At 46.6% G+C, this 17,080-nt stretch overlaps 1 protein-coding gene across 2 annotated transcripts in view; it reads right to left on the bottom strand.

The window, feature by feature from the left end:
• Positions 1-17,080, bottom strand: part of SMC1A (structural maintenance of chromosomes 1A) — a 46,282-nt gene that overhangs the window by 23,131 nt on the left and 6,071 nt on the right. For both annotated transcript variants that reach the window (XM_025372609.1, XM_025372608.1), the window contains 14 exons: positions 14,613-14,801; positions 14,390-14,502; positions 12,888-13,091; positions 12,556-12,794; positions 11,648-11,906; positions 11,414-11,554; positions 8,785-8,867; positions 8,424-8,631; positions 5,180-5,365; positions 4,902-5,081; positions 4,654-4,800; positions 4,421-4,558; positions 3,180-3,296; positions 2,969-3,075 (listed from right to left, as the gene is read on the bottom strand). In XM_025372609.1, coding sequence (XP_025228394.1) covers positions 2,969-3,075; positions 3,180-3,296; positions 4,421-4,558; positions 4,654-4,800; positions 4,902-5,081; positions 5,180-5,365; positions 8,424-8,631; positions 8,785-8,867; positions 11,414-11,554; positions 11,648-11,906; positions 12,556-12,794; positions 12,888-13,091; positions 14,390-14,502; positions 14,613-14,801 — 2,311 coding nt within the window. The remainder of the gene's footprint in view (positions 1-2,968; positions 3,076-3,179; positions 3,297-4,420; positions 4,559-4,653; positions 4,801-4,901; positions 5,082-5,179; positions 5,366-8,423; positions 8,632-8,784; positions 8,868-11,413; positions 11,555-11,647; positions 11,907-12,555; positions 12,795-12,887; positions 13,092-14,389; positions 14,503-14,612; positions 14,802-17,080) is intronic.

The raw sequence follows: 17,080 nt of genomic DNA, 5'->3' as shown, positions 1-17,080 counted from the left end.
GCTTACTTTTGTCCAAGGGCTTCAATTACAGCATCCCAACTTCTGCCCCCAAAACCTCTTAAAGGGCAGAACTTGGGTAGTACAAAAACATGGAGAAAATACTGGATTCCTGCTATTGTCCTCCCCTCCATCTCTTCAGAAACTCAGAGTATGCAACCAGCATACACAGGCACTGGCAGGCCAGGCAGGACTAACTTCCAATTGCCCTCTCCAGCTCCCAATATGGTGTGACAGATGCTGCCAGATGTCATGCTAGCAGCTTAAACCTATTAACCACTATAATCCAAATGAAATGTAACTAACTATAATTTTGAGCTATGCAATTTTATGTCCAATCTCCTAAGTATGACTCATAAAGGCCTCTGTGTTCCGGCCCCTGCTGACCTCTCCACCACTCCCTGCCTTCTTCCTGACCCTGCTTTTATGGTCCAGACATTAAAAACTACTTAGTATCCAGAACAAGGCATGCTCTCTCATACCTCCAAGCATGCTGTTCTCTCTGCCTGGAATTCCCTTTTTCTGTTGCTGCCTGGCTGGCTAAATCCTACTGACTCTTCAGTCTCCAGTCATCACTCCTTGTTTTGTAAAACCTTTCCTGACGGTTCTGAGCAGGTTCCTAGTTTCTATTACACTTTGTTGGGTTCCTCCGTTTTTAGACTTCAGGTGCAGAAGCGAGTTAATCATATCCCACAGTTCATAACACACTTATCATCACTGCCTGGGCAAGACTCTTCCCTTGTCCTCTTTGTTTCAATCCCCAATTTCCATTCCCATTACCTTCCCTACTGTGAACATACACCACAAGTGACATACACACATGCATTCCTTAAAAATGCATATCCTTGTAAAATATCTTAGACCTAAAATTTACACAAATCTACTGTGTTACAAACTTTATTCTTTTTTCTGGTCAATATCCGGTTTATAAGTTATCCACTACTGCCCACAAATCTAGTTCTTGCTGTGAACTCCTACATGGTACTCCAGTCTATATATTCATTTGACTTATGCTTCCCCCAGTAATGGCCGTCTACATTGCCACCAATGTCCCACTACTACAAGTTATGCCAAGATGAATAACACTGAATGTGTGTCTCTTTGGGACCCTATGGCAAGACTCTCTCTGGGATATATACCCATAGATTTATATATATATATATATTTTTTTTTTTTTTTTCCACATACTACACAGGACATCTATAGATTTCCACCAAATACTGTTAGACTTTTTAATTTGCATTTCTGATTAAGAGGTTAGACCTCAATTCCTATGGTCATTAGCCACTTGAACTTCTCTTTCCATGAAAGCCTATCTATATTCTTTGCCACTTTTGTTTTTTTAACTTTTTTCATTGCATTAGATATCATAAGTACTTTGCCACATTTCTACTGGGTTTCTTGTCATTGATTTTATTTTTCCTGTTGTTGATTTGCAGTTCCTTGAAAATTCCTTCAGTATTTTCTATCTACCATAATTACACCATTGATCACACTGTCCTCAAATTGATGTTTCCCCCAGTACTCTATAGTTTCCTGAGGAAAGAAACAAGAGTCTGATTCAATTCTGTATCCCCTGAGACTGGCTTAAGGTAGGACAGCAATGAATATTTACTGTATGGGCAAAGCGCTAAACTGCTAACTGAAGCCCAGGTTACAAGGGATGACGTCCTTCAGCAAAGACTGTGTTGTGTTCATCTGTCTTACCTCCATCTCCCTCGTCTCCCTTCCAATACCTAGCACAAGACAACCTGGCACAAGGCAGGTACTCAACAAAGGTTTGTTGAATGAATGAATCAACTAAAGTGAGGAAAAACGAGAAGATTATTTTCTTCTGGCTATTGTTTCAACCAAGAATTTAATCTCCCGCCTCCCTCCACCTCACATTGCCCATTATGATAATAACAACAGAAGCTAGTATTTCTTGCTCTTAGTAGATGCTATGTGAGCTGCTAAATACCTTTTAAAAAGGTTAAAAAAAAAAAAAAAAGGCCAGGTGGGGGTTGGGGCCAGGTGTGGTGGCTCATGCCTGTAATCCCAGCACTTTGGGAGGCCAAGGTGGGCGGATCACAACGTCAGGAGTTCGAGACCAGTCTGGCCAGCATGGTGAAACCCCATCTCTACTAAAAATACAAAAAATTAGCCGGGCATGGTGGAGTACACCTGTAGTCCCAGCTACTCGGGAGGCTGAGGCAGGAGAATTGCGTGAATCTGGGAGGCGGAGATTGCAGTGAACCGAGATCATGCCACTGCACTCCAACCTGGGCGACAGAGCAAGACTCCATCTTGAGGAAAAAAAAAAGGCTGGCACTATGGCTCACACCTGTAATCCAAGCACTTTGGGAGGCTGAGGCAGGAGGATCACTTGAGCCCGAGTTCCAGACCAGTCTGGGCAACATGGCAAAACCCCATCTCTACAACAACAACAACAAAAAACCCAGAAAAACAAAAATTAGCCAGGTGTGGTGGCAAACATCTGTAGTCCCAGCTACTCAGGAGGCTGAGGTGGGAGGACCACCTGAGCCTGGGAAGGTCAAGGTTGCCACTGCACTCCAGTCTCAGCAACAGGGTGAGACCCTGTCTCAGGAAAAAAAAAAAAAAAAAGGAAAACAGGTAATCTTAAAAAAAGAAATTATTTCACCTGATCCTCCCAACAATGCCATGAGATAGGTATCATTATACCATTATGCAGATACTGCAGCTTACAGAAGTCAAGTCACTGCCAAAGATAACGAGTTGTGGAGCTGGGGCTGTAATCCAGGAATCCAGGAAATCAAGTTTAGAGTTAGCACTCTTAACCACTATAACTATGCCATACTGCCCTCCTGATTTCTGTTCTTTAAGGCCTACCTACATAAACTCACACAGTTCTAAGAGCTGACCCTTGCCTATGACAGCATCTGGTTTTCCAAGGATGTCAGGTTAGAGCCTCAAGGGCATCCCAATATCTTCTACCAATCCTCCCACCTACCGCTTCTTGGCGATTTCATTCTGCCGTTTCACCTTCTCTTCCTCAAACTCCCGGATGTTGCGCACGCCGATCTCCCGACAAAACTCTTCAAACACCTCATCCTCTACCTGAGAAGAGAAGCCAGGGAGGGCATCGGCCCTTTTAGTCTGTCCTGCTTCCAGTCCCAGTCCTGCCCTGATGCACACGCTGGCATGGCCCACACCCTACCAACCTGGTTCATCTTCTCCTTCAAGTCTTTCATCTCCCTCTCTCGGCTCTGAATGATCCTCTTGATATCATTAATGCGAGGCCCAAAGTTGGCTAGCTCACTCTCCAGCTTGGATTTTTCCTACAGGCAATGGGTTGAGAGGACAAAACAGACGAGAGTCCTTGGAGGAAAAGCTACCTTGACTGCATTGGTCGCACAGTCAGGAAGGGCTAGCTCTCCACATCTGAGAGAACCTGGCTTAGCACTACTGCCCTAGTCAAGTCTCCATGATGTTGCACAGAAGCCATCACATGGCTTCTTCCCTGGCATCCAGTTCAGCCAGCTTCAATCCATAGGGCTGGGCATACAGTAAACATCATTAGGTATAGGTCCCAATCTTTGATCTATAACCCCTGGGGGCAGAGTTGTTTCAGAATTCAGTTTAGGGTTTTTGAGTTTAGAAAAAGATATATAAATACACACACTACACATAAGACCTCCAGGGTGGTCTGGGGAAGTACTCGATAATAATAATAAAAAAAAAATTAATATACCTAGAACAGTACTGCCCCCCACCCCACTACTACCACAAGCAGGGACTGAAATGCCCACAGCTCACTTTCAAAAATTCAAATTGCTGAATGAACAAATTATGCTAACAATAGCACCTAACATAAACTGAACACATAGCAGTCTTAGGCACTTTACATGTTAACTCATTCAATAATGACCCCATAAAGTAGGTATCATTTATTTATTTATTTTGAGACAGAGTCTCTCTCTGTCACCCAGGCTGGAGTAAAATGGCGCGATCTTGGCTCACTGCAACCTCCACCTCCCAGGTTAAAGCAATTCTCCTGCCCTCAGCATCCCAAGTAGCTGGGATTACAGGCGCCTGCCACCATGCCCGGCTAATTTTTTATATTTGTAGTAGAGACAGGGTTTCATCATGTTGGCCAGGCTGGTCTCCAACTCCTGATCTCAGGTGATCCACCGTGTCCGGCCGAGTAGGTATTATCTTAACTTGCATTTCACAGATTAAGATGTGAAGGTTGACACTGAGAGGTGAAATTACTTGCCTAATGTCATACTCAACGCAGAGCCAAGCTCTGAATCCCTGGCTGTCTGACTCTATGCTATACTTGGCTTCCTGCGGCAGGCTGGGAGGAGACAGGGAAGTGAAACAAGTTCCCCATCCTCAGAGAAACCTAGGCCAGGAATGTGTGGATGGCCTTTGGAGAACAGGGCTGAAGGCCAGGCCCCACCTGCAGATTCAGGGCTAGATGTCGTGTCTTGGTCTGTTCTAGGTCACTCTGGGAGTACTTGAGCCGCATCTGCAGTCCATGGGCCTGAGACTGCACCTGACGCAACTCTGCCTCTTTCCGTTTTGCCTTCATCTGCTCCTGAAGGGAACAAGAAAGAAGGGCTAGGTGGTAAGGTGGTGGTTGACCTAGGCTTAGGACTCCCACTGCTAGAAACAGCACTGCCTGTGGCTTACTTTCAGCTCCTCTGTCAAGCGCTCCTTCTTCTCTTTCAACTTGTCTACTGCTTTCTCATCCCAGCGCCGCGCCTTGGCCTTCAGGTCACTGGCCCCACCAGAGATCACTCCTGACTTCTGGAATAGGGTTCCATCCAGTGCCACTGTCTACACACAGCAGGGGGAAAAGAGAAGAGGGGGAGAAGCTGAACAAATGAATCTCCAGTACTGAGCCTGTCCAGCTTCAACCTGGGCAAGAGAATCCACACCTTGTGGCGCTGGTGGCCTCCAAAGGCAATGCGGCGGGCATCCTCCACGTTGTCACAGACAAGGGCATTGCCACAAGCATACTGCAGGGCCTTTTTGATGTGAGGTGGCTCATAGCGAATCACATCAATCACTAGCTTGGCCCCCTTCAGCTCCCGGAGTTTTTCATCTGTAGGCTTCACCTGTGGGGAGAAGCTCAGTCAGTGGCAGAACACAAACAGGGAGTACTAGAAGAGGGGCCCTTGAACACTGGCCTGACCCAATCCCCAAGAAGCCTCACCTCCAGGTAGTCAAGAGGCAAGAAGGTCTCAGGCTCCCCACGCTGTTCCTTGATATACTGAATACAGTCCCGGCCTGTCTTCTCCGAGTCCACAATAATGGCATCCATGTTCTTGCCCAAAACCTTGGTTACAGCAATCTGATACTTCTTTTGTGTGGGCTGGCACAGGTCAATGAGGCGGCCATACTGAGTAAAGTAGGAAGGGAAAACTGAAGTATGAAGCTTTTGGGAGCTGGCTCAGGAATCCTAATTCCCAGTGTGGAAAGGGGGACAGACTAGAATCTATATCAGGAAGTGAACGCAACTGTATTGCCTAGTGGTTAAGATAACCCAATACCAAGCATGGTGGTGTGTGCTTGTAATCCTAGCTACTTGGGAGGTTGCAGTGGGAGGATCGCTTAAGTCCAGGAGTTCAAGACCAGCCTGGGTAACATAAGACCCTGTCTCAAAACAAACAAAAAAGACAGCCCACTAGTTCTGTACCCAAGTAACCCTACCTTAACTGAATGGAACTGTATGGACTGAGGAGGAGGCAATTGTAGACTAGCTTGCTGTGTGCACTCTAGATCAGCACGGTGGCCAATCCTAATGTCCCTTCCAAAGGTGGAAAAGTTTGGGCAACAGAAGGGAGGTAAAGAAATGAATAAATGAGTTATGTAATGAGGGAAACTCAGTATTATATTAACACCTCAAAACAGGTTCAGAGCATGAGATATTGTCTCTTAGCACAATTATCCCAGATGCCTGAAAGTGTGAAGCTATGTTTGCTGAGAACACTCCTCATTTTGGAACCTAACAAGATTGAATAAAAGCCTGCAAACCTGAATGGTCTCACCCTAGGAAACATTTTCATGACATGATCATGGACTAGACTAATTATTAATTAATGACTAAATGGGATTCTAGTAATGTACCAGTTATTTTTCTACTTTTTTTTGGAGACGAAGTCTCACTCTGCAGCCCACGCTGGAGTGCAGGGGCGTAATACTGGCTCACTGCAACCTCCACCTCCCAGGTTCAAGTGATTCTCCTGCCTTAGCCTCCTGAGTAGCTGGGATTACAGGTGCCCGCCATCATGCCCAGCTAATTTTTGTACTTTTAGTAGATGGGGTTTCACCATGTTGGCCAGGCTGGTCCCGAACTCCTGACCTCCAGTGATCTGCTGGCCCCCAGCCTCTTTCTATTACATGATTGTTCTGATGTAAGGGATCTGTGTTTGAAGATCAAAGTGGACTGTGGTGTTTTATGAAATATATATTTAGTCTTCTATGCGGGAGTTCCCGACACACAACCCCTAAAACCCTTAGAATCTCAGGAATGAGCATTTTGTATGTTAATGAGATGATTATGGCTAGAGGCCCATAGATAGCTTCTGGATAGGGGCTGGTTATCAGAAAGACCAAGGCAGGATGAGATTTGTGACTCCTAGCTCCACCCCCACAACCTTCAGAAGGGGAGAGGGGCTGAAGTTTGAACTGATCACCGATGGCTGATGATTTGATCAATCAGGCCTACGTAATGAAGCCCCTGTGTGGGGGTACCTGGAGGGTGGCTTGCCCAGATTGGGCATGGAAGCTTCACACCTCTTCCCCCATACCCTGCCTTATGCATCCATCTGGCTGTTCTCTGCATCCTTTGTAATATCCTTCATAATAAATGGGTAAACATAAGTAAAACATTTTCCTGAGTTCTGTGAGCTGCACTAGTAAATTAATCGAACCCAGGGAGGGATTCTCAGGAACTGTAATTTACAGCAGGTCAGTCAGAACCACAAGTCACAACCTGAGACTTGCAATTGGCATCTGAAGTCTTGGACTGAGCCCCTAACCCATGGGATCTGATGCTATCTCCAGATAAATAGTGTCAGAGTTGAAGTGAATTATAGGTCACCCAGCTGGTGTCTGCTGGAGAATTGCTTGGTGTGTGAGGAAAAACCCCCACACTTCTGGTGTCAGAAGTGAAGTGTTGTGCTGGTTGTGTGAGAGTAGAAAAAACACTTCGGTTTTTTCCTATCTCACAGAAGAACACAGACCCCATGCTATAAAGAAAAAGACTATTATGGCTCCCAAGCAATGACTTCAAGCAGTCGTGTCTGAATCCAGGATCATCTTTCTAAACCTCATTTACCATTTTACAGACCACCGCCACCCAGGCACTATGCCAAATATCTTACATATATTATTTCAAATTTTCACAAGTACTTAGTGAAATAAATCTGGCTGGGCGTGGTGGCTCACGCCTGTAATCCTACCACTTTGGGAGGCTGAGGCGGGCAGATCACTTGAGGTCAGGAGTTTAAAACCAGCCTGGCCAACATGGTGAAACCCTGTCTCTACTAAAAATACAAAAAAATTAGCTGGGCATGGTGGTGGGCACCTGTAATCCCAGCTACTTGGGAGGCTAAGGCAGGAGAATCGCTTGAGCCTAGGAGGCAGAGATTGCAGTGAGCCAAGGTTGTGCCACTGCACTCCAGCCTGGGCGAAAGAGCAAGACTCTATCTCAAAATCAATCAATCAATCAATCAATCAATCTCTTTTACCAGTTCCCTTCCCGCAGTCTCCAAAACCAAGCCTGGTTCCCTAAGAACTATCAGATTAAGAGAGCAGGGACTGACTCTAATCATACCTACCTCCCCAGCAGAGCCTCTAGAGAAGTGACAGGGAAATATTAGTGGAACCAAACTAAGTTGAACCCAGGTATGGGATAATATTCAAGGAACCTGGGAACTCAGGATTGGGTGAAAGAGGTCAAAAGATCAAGAGGTCTGATAAAGCTCAGGGTGTCCCTAAAAGCTACTGGGCCAGTTAATACATGCCAAGAGAGCCCATATAGAAGACTGCACAGAGCTACTTCCTGGGAGAGTAATTCCAGCCCCATGGTCCCACCTGCCTCCAAAATCTTTCCTGGTTTTCCAATTCCCCTCCCAGAGGCATGGACACAGCAAGACAAACCCTTCAGAAAAACGTAATTGTTATGATGAAAAGAACATGATTGCCTAGTATGACAGGTTGAAAAATTAAAAAAAAAAAAAAAAAAAAAAAAAAAAGAACATGAGCTTAGGAGAACAAGTTGGGTTTGAACTGCAGTTCTTCCACTTAGAAGCGGTGCTTTTTTAAACCTCTCGGAGCCTCATTTCCCCTGACAATAAAAATGGGATTGGCAACCCGGTCCTCACAGGGCACTGGGAAAATCGTGTGACAGTGAGTGTAAGTACTCAGGAAATGAGTTCCCCCTCTGCTCTTACCACAGAGCCAGGGTAAAGGCGCTTGATGCTTTCCATTATCTCTGCCTTTCGCTGCTGGCGGCTGCTCTCCTGACGGTCAATGCGGGCATCCCCTAGCTGCTCCATCACCTGATTCAGCTCCTTATTGATTTCATCAATACGCCGCTTGGCCATCTCCACCTCCTCTGTCAGCTCCCCCTCTAGCTTCTTCTGCTCTTCTAGGGACTGCCTACAAAGTGAGGGCACACAGGAGTTACTCCTGCTGGTGAGAAAAATACTCCTGGCTCAGAGAGGCTCTGGGGGTCCTGCATGAAGATGGGCAGGTAGGTAGGGTCACAAGAACAGGCCTGGAAGTAAGGGGGACAGTTGCAGAGCTACATACTTGCTAGTGGTGATGTATTCCTCCAGTTTCTCAATCCGCTTCTGATTCTCTTCAATTTCCCGCAGCTTTTGCTTGATCTTGGCCTGGGAAACAAACGTATTCTATCACCAGGGCCTGCACAAGTTTACGCAAAGACCACGGGAGCCCTAGATAACACCCCTTATGTGCCCACTCATCCAAGAGCCCAACAGTCCAGGATAATCTGTCACTAATATAGGAGGCCTACTAAAAAGCAGACATAGATGGTGTTCGGTTGGATCTACTAACTGATGATGGGGGCCTTCCAGATCTCCAGAACCTCTCACAGGTGTTCTACTCAGCCAAGGCATCTTCTTCACCAACCATGGAGGCTCAAATCAAGATAAAAGCTTCACAGGCCTTTCTGTACCTGTTTCCTCATCTGCAAAATGTGGGTAATCTCCACTGCATAGAATACACATTAAGTGCTTAATAATAGGGTTGCTACTAATATTAATGACTATCACATTCCTCTTTTTAAAAAGTTTATTATTTTTTAAAGTTTGAGACAGGGTCTCACTGTGTTACTCAGGCTGATCTCAAACTCCTGGCCTCAAGTGATCCACCAGGCCTGGCCAACATTCTTTTAAATATTTAAAAGTGCTTAGCAGAATGCCTGGAACACTGTACACTCCTAGGACACTATGACAACTATCTATCATTGTTGTTATTACAATATTGATACCAGGTAGGCAGTAAGTGAAGTATATTTGGTAAGAGTGTGGGCTTTAGAGCTACACTGCCCAGGGTCTGGTTCTGACACTTAACAGTTATGTGAGTGGCCGGGCACAGTGGCTCACGCCTGTAATCCCAACACTTTGGGAGGCCGAGGCAGGCTGATCACAGAGGCAGGCAGGAGTTCAAGACCAGCCTGGGCAACCAGCAGAAACCCTGACTCTACAAAAATAAAAAAATTAGGAGGCCGAGGCGGGCGGATCACTTGAGTTCAGGAGTTCAAGATGAGCCTGGTCAACATGGCGAAATCCCATCTATACTAAACATACAAAAAATTTAGCTAGGTGTGGTGGCACCCACCTGTCATCCCATCTACTCGGGTGGCTGAGACACAAGAATCACTTGAACCGGGCCAGGTGCGTTGGCTCACACCTGTAATCCCAGCACTTTGGGAGGCCAAGGCGGGTGGATCACCTGAGGTCAGGAGTTCGAGACCAGCCTGACCAACAAGGTGAAACCCCGTCTCTACTAAAAATATAAAAATTGGCCAGGCGCGGTGGCTCAAGCCTGTAATCCCAGCACTTTGGGAGGCCGAGACGGGCGGATCACTAGGTCAGGAGATCGAGACCATCCTGGCTAACAAGGTGAAACCCCGTCTCTACTAAAAAATACAAAAAATTAGCCGGGCAAGGTGGCGGGCGCCTGTAGTCCCAGCTACTCGGGAGGCTGAGGCAGGAGAATGGCGTAAACCCGGGAGGCAGAGCTTGCAGTGAGCTGAGATCACGCCACTGCACTCCAGCCTGGGCGACAGAGCCAGACTCCGTCTCAAAAAAAAAAAAAAAAAAAACAATTAGCTGGGCATGGTGGCTGGTGCCTGTAATTTCAGCTACTCGGGAGGCTGAGGCAGGAGAATTGCTTGAACCCAGGAGGCAGAGGTTGCAGTGAGCCGAGATGGTGCCACCGCACTCCAGCCTGGGCAACAAGAGAGAAACTGCATCTCAAAAAACAATAAAAATAAAAAAAAAGAATCACTTGAACCCGACAGGCAGAGGCTGCAGTGAGCTGAGATCATGCCACTGTACTCCAGCCTGGGCAACAGAATGAGACTTTGTCTCTCAAAAAAAAAAAAAAAAAGAAAAAAAAAGCAGCCAGGCATGGTGGCAAGCACCAGTAGTGCTGGATACTCGGGAGGCTCTGGTTGGAAGATTGCTTAAGCCTGGGAAGTCAAGGCTGCAGTGAGCCATGGTTGCACTATTGCACCTCAGCCTGCGTGACGGAGAGAGACCCTGTCTCAAAAATAACAATAATCTTGTGACCTTAGGCAAATTACTCTGTGTTGTAATTTCCTCATTTGTAAAATAGGGTAACAGTAGCCATTCCATAAAGGTAATCATAAATGAAGAATTAAATGACTGAATACATGCAAAGAACACTGCCTATCATACAGTAAGTGCTCAACAGATGTGAGCTATTGTCATTATCATTAAGATTATCATGGCTAGGTGCAGTGGCTCACGCCTGTAATCTCAACACTTTGGGAGGCCAAGGTGGGCGGATCACAAGGTCAGGATTTCAAGACCAGCCTGGCCAACATAGTGAAACCCCATCTCTACTAAAAATACAAAAATTAGCCGGATACGGTGGCACACGCCTGTAGTCCCAGCTACTCGGGAGGCTGAGGCAGGAGAATTGCTTAAACCCGAGAGGCGAAAGTTGTGGTGAGCCAAGATCGCACCACTGCATTCCAGCCTGGGCAGGAGCGAGACTCTGTCTCAAAAAAAAAAAAAAAAAAAAAGACTATCATTACAGCTTGGGTAACTCTAATCCAACATGCTTGAGACCAGAAACGTTTCAGATTTTGGATTATTTTGGATTGGGGATGCTCAACCTGTATCCTTTTCTGTGTATCATCCCTAATCTTATAACTATAGCCCACCTCTGTCTCTACTTTCTTCCGTTCTTCCAGATCCAGACGGTCCTGGTCAGCTTTCTGGTCTCGATTGAATTTCTCTAGCTCCTGGGCCAGGGTAGCTGCTCTCTTGCTGGCTTCTTCTTTCAACCGGTGGTATTTCTTCACCTGTATTAGGAACAGAGAAGGAGAACAGGGATGACCAAGTCAGCAGATGTCAGCCCAGGGATCTCCTCCCTGCCAACCCCTTCCAGAGCTTACCTGATTCTCCTCCAAGGTCAGATCTCTGCCCTGACTCTGACTCTCTTCTTCCATCCGTTCTTCAAACTCCTGCCGGGCCTTCTCCACTGACAGCATCTCCTTCTCCAGCTCATCCATGTCACCTTTACGCTTCTTATAGTGCTTCTGAGCATTCTGCAGAGACTTCTTGGCTGCTTCCAGCTTCTTGATTTTGTGGGAGGTGTTCTCCTTGGCTTTGATGTACTGAGGCCGCTTCTGGTTCAATTCTGAGTCCTTCTCCCTTTTGCCAGAGGGGTGGGGGAAACCAGTGAGCACTATGGAAGAAGGGAGGGTTCCCAAGCTTTTCACCCAAAGGGGAGCTTGAGCCCCTGAGCCAACCTCAGGGAATTACCTAAAAGAACAAGGGCGTGATGCCCCACAGATCCCGAAAAAAAGGGGCAGTCTGACTACTCCCTGAAAGGTATGACTTTCAGGATCTATGAGCCAGCCACTCCATCAGGCAAAGCTACCAACTCTGCCTCAACCCTGGCCAGGACGCTCATTAACAACTCCCAAGAACATCCTGTATTTACTTAGTTGGCCCCTCAAATTCCTATCCTTTAAACTTCTAGCTTCAGTTTTCCTCTTCTAGGAAGGCCTTCTCAGCCACTCCACTGGCTAGACCTCACACTGGTTCCTCCTTCTTGGCAAGGCCACCACCCCTTTTGAGTTCTCCCTCATCTAAGCACCTGTCTACCCAGGGCCTGAGTGCTTAAATATTCTATTTGTCTAAACTGCAAGTCAAGAAATGTGTCTGGTTCTTACAAAAGCAAGTCAGGAGAATAACAGAGAAATGAGTATGGGTACTGAACTCTGGGCTCGGAGGAACCCTAATAAACAGCACGGCCTCTTGGTTTCCCGTAAGTCGCAGGCCCAGGTCTGCCTCTTACTTGATCTCCTTCTCAATCTGCTGCTGCTCCCGCATCATTTTGCCCAGCTCCTTCTTCTTCTCCTTCAGCTCATCCTCCACCTTGTCCATACGCTTCTTGTCCTTCTCGATCTCCTTGTTCTTAGAGGCCAGTTCCTTGTTGAGCTTCTCAATTTCCACTTCATTATGGTAAAGCTTAAAGAGCTGCAGCTGTACCTGAGCTCGTACTACCTCATCCTTCAGGCGCTGGTAGCGGTCAGCCTGTGCAAACAGGGGAATGGTGGCAGGGGTGCATCGATAAGGCACTGGCTCTATCCTGGTCCCTCAGAGCCAAGAGGTAGCTTGGCCACCTACCTCTTCTTTCTCCTGCTTTGCTTCCTTGCGTTCAGCCGCAATATTTTTCTTGCGATGGTAATTAAACTGTGTGTCCTCTTCAGCCTTCACCATTTCCTTCTTTCGCTTGTCATACTCCTGTGCCAGCTCCCCAGAACGACTAATCTCTTCAAACAGAGCTGTCCTCTCTTTGGGGTTCTTCATGGCAATAGATTCCACAGCACCCTAGTAAAGGTTGAAACACTCTTCCACTTCAGACCCCAGCCAGCCCAGTTCACCTTACCCATTTCCACTCCTTCATCCAGAAAAAGTTACCAACTTTCTCTCCCACGCCCCTGGTGCCACATTTCACACTGGGCTTTAAGGACAAATTCCTTGCCCTCTGAGGAGCACAGGGAGCCAAAGGGACAAAGACAAGAAAGTGTTACGTGCAGTAACAGAAGCAGCACAGGAAAAGGATAAAATGAAGCTTGGGGGTAGGAGACTGATAGGGATATCTATCTCAGAAGGCTTCCCAAAGATGACATCTGTGCTGAGTTTGGAAGATGGAGGGAAACTAACCAAGAAAATAAAAGAGAAAAGGTGGCCGGGTGCAGTGGCTCACACCTGTAATCCCAGCACTTTGGGAGGTTGAGGCAGGCAGATCACCTGAGATCAGGAGTTCAAGACCAGCCTAGCCAAAAGGGTAAAACCCCCATCTCTACCAAAAATATAAAAATCAGCCAGGCGTGGTGGCGGGCGCCTGTAGTCCCAGCTATTTGGGAGGCTGAGGCAGGAGAATCGCTTGAACCCTGGAGGTGGAGGTTGCAGTGAGCCGAGATCGTGCCACTGCACTCCAGCCTGGGCGACAAGCCAAACTCCGTCTCAAAAAGAAAAAAAAAAAATAAAGAGAAAAAGTTATTCTATGTAGAGGAAAATTAATATGCAAAGACCTGTAGGCCAAAGCAAGCAGGTGAATTTGCAGAACCATAAATGGTTTAAGTAGGCTGGAGTGCCAGGCTGGAGGAGAAGAACATGCAGATGGTATTTGGATTTTGATGATGGTGTTTCCCAAATGACAGGCTTAGGCGTTTGGATCTCATCCTAAGGCAATAGTTCTCAAATTTCAGCCAGCATCATAATAACCTGGATAGCTTGATAAAACACAAATTGCTGTGCCCCACCCCACAGTTTCTTCCAAGTCGGGAAGTCTAGGATAGGGCCTGAGAACGTGCATTTTCTAACATGTTACCAGGTAATGTTGATACTGCTGGTCTGGAGACTACAGTTTAAGAACCACCATTTTAAGGCAATAAGGAATCACTGAAATGCTTTAAGGAAAAAAGGGAGGGGAAACAAAACAAATGTGTGTCCTCATAAGATGAACCTGGCTTAGGGGCCAGACTTAAGTCGGGAAGCTCAGTGAACAAGGTGCTACATTAGTTCAAGGGAGAGATGATAAAGCCTGAGATGGAGCAGGCACAGTGGGGATGGGACATGGTCTGGCAAAAACGGGATAGCCAATAACTGTTAAAAACGCCCACCTGGAAAACGAGGAAGTTACGAGCTTTGATGAGAATGCCCAACTTCTCTAATTCCTCACTGTACTCATGTAGTTGGACCACTTTGTTGTTGATCTTGTACTCAGAGGAACCCCCTACAAGACAATGCATGAGTTGGCAAGGGTCAGGCCCCCTTCCTGTTCCAGTCCACTAGTCTAGCCACCTCCCAGGACCCAAGGAGAGCCTTCTGGCTGGCCTCACCCACCTACAATGACACGGGCAAAGGTACGGTCCTCAGCACCCTCCTCAGAGTAAACCATGCTGACAAAGGCCCGGTTGGCAGCTGGCTTGCCCACAGGAGCTCCATGGATCAGGTCCCGCAGGGTCTTTACCCGCAGGTTGCTGGTTTTTTCACCTAGCACAAAGCTGATGGCATCCATGAGATTTGACTTACCTAAGGGAAGAGGGACAAGGCAGTAGAGGGAAAGTCAGGATGAAGAGGAGAGGAAAAGGAATAAAGATATTGAGACAAACAAGAATGTCCCCTAATCACTCAGTACTCAGACTAATGGGAAGAGAGACTACTCCTCTGTCCCCACAAACACTGAGCACAACCAAAGCTCTGGGTCAAAGGCTTAGGAAAAACAGTCCTCTTGCAGTTACTATGTAGCAGCCAGAAGCTAGAACCCAGGACAAGCGTAGTGACTCACACCTGTAATCCCAGCACTTTGGGAGGCTGAGGCAGGAAGATCGCTTGAGGCCAGGAGTTTGAAACCAGCTTGGACAACAAGGCAAAACCCAGTCTCTACAAAAACTTTAAAAATTAGCTGGGCATGGTGGCATGCGCCTGTAGTCCCAGCTACTCAGCTGAGGAGGGAAGATCGCTTGAGCTCAGGAGTTCAGGGCTGCAGTGAGCTATGATGATACCACTGCACTCCAGCCTGGGTGACATAGCAAGACTCTCTTTAAAAAAAAAAGTGAAAAAAAAAAAAGAGGAAAGAATAATTTAAAAAAAGAAGCTAGAACCCAATCTAAAGAAATGGTATATTCACAGAATGGACAGTTCTACAACCTTTAATGACATGGACAAAAGCCTACAATAGGTGAAACAAACAAGACACAAAACTCAATGATGTTAAAATAATATAAAGTGGGCCAGGCACAGTGGCTCATGCCTGTAATCCCAGCACTTTGGGAGGCTGAGGTGGGTGGATCACCTGAGGTCAGGAGTTCGAGACCAGCCTGACCAATATGGTGAAACCCTGTCTCTACTAAAAAAAATACAAAACTTAGCTGGGCGTGGTGGTGGGCGCCTGTAATCCCAGCTACTTTGGAAGGCTGAGGCAGGAGAATTGCTTGAACCTGGGAGGTGGAGGTTGCAGTGAGCCAAGATCGTGCCATTGCATTCCAGCCAGGGCAACAGAGTGAGACTCAATCTCAAAATAATAATAATAGTAATATAAAGTAAAATTTAAAAATAGGCTGGGAGGAGGGGAAAATGGGAGTCTTTTTTTTTCTTTTGAGATAGAGTCTTGCTCTGTCGCCAGGCTGGAGTGCAGGGGCATGATCTCAGCTCACTGCAACCTCCAACTCCCCGGTTCAAGGGATTCTCCCGCCTCAGCCTCCCAAATAGCTGGGATTACAGGCACACGCCACCACGCCCAGCTAATTTTTTGTGTTTTTAGTAGAGACGGGGTTTCACCATGTTGGCCAGGAGGGTCTCAATCTTCTGACCTTGCGATTCGCCCACCTCGGCCTCCCAAAGTGCTGGGATTACAGGCATGAGCCATCACGCCTGGCCTGGGGGTTTTTAATGGGTATAGATTTTCAGTTTTGCAAGATGAAAAAGTTCTAGAGATTGTATTGCACAAAAACGTGAATATATTTAACACTACTGAACTGTACACTTAAAAATGGTTAATTTGGCCGGGCGCGGTGGCTCAAGCCTGTAATCCCAGCACTTTGGGAGGCCGAGACGGGCGGATCACGAGGTCAGGAGATCGAGACCATCCTGGCTAACCCGGTGAAACCCCGTCTCTACTAAAAAATACAAAAAACTAGCCGGGCGAGGTGGTGGGCGCCTGTAGTCCCAGCTACTCGGGAGGCTGAGGCAGGAGAATGGCGTAAACCCGGGAGGCGGAGCTTGCAGTGAGCTGAGATCCGGTCACTGCACTCCAGCCTGGGCGACAGAGCGAGACTCCGTCTCAAAAAAAAAAAAAAAAAAAAAAAAATGGTTAATTTAGGAAATTTTATGTGTATTTTACCACCATCTAAAAAAAGAGCATATTCCTGTTTTGATACAATATGAAGCACACAGCATCATTTATGATGTATCTTGCCAAAAATATTTAACCTGAATCTATTTTTTCTTTTTTAATTTTTTGTTATAATAAGGACATGGTCTTGCTATGTTACCCAGGTTAGTCTCTAACTCCTGGCCTCAAGTGATCCTCCTGCTGTGGCCTCCCAAAGAGCTGGGATTACAGGCATGAGCCACCATAACCAGCCTAATTTGAATCTAAACAAGCCTTTAGACTTATCTTCCAGTTTCTAGGAAATACAGCAATACAATATAGAGGAACACAGTAAGGTTTCCATGAGGAAATCTTAACACAAACACAGAATGTGGGATGTTCTCAAAGACAAATGGCCTGGTCTTTTCAAAAAATCAGTGTCTAAAAAGAAAGGTTGAGCTGGGCACAGTGGCTTGGCTGAGGCAGGCGGATCACCTGA

Source organism: Theropithecus gelada, chromosome X, assembly GCF_003255815.1.
Source record: "Theropithecus gelada isolate Dixy chromosome X, Tgel_1.0, whole genome shotgun sequence".
Taxonomy (NCBI): domain Eukaryota; kingdom Metazoa; phylum Chordata; class Mammalia; order Primates; family Cercopithecidae; genus Theropithecus; species Theropithecus gelada.
The sequence above is the reverse complement of the archived record's forward strand: the minus strand, read 5'-3'. Positions and strand labels throughout refer to the sequence as shown.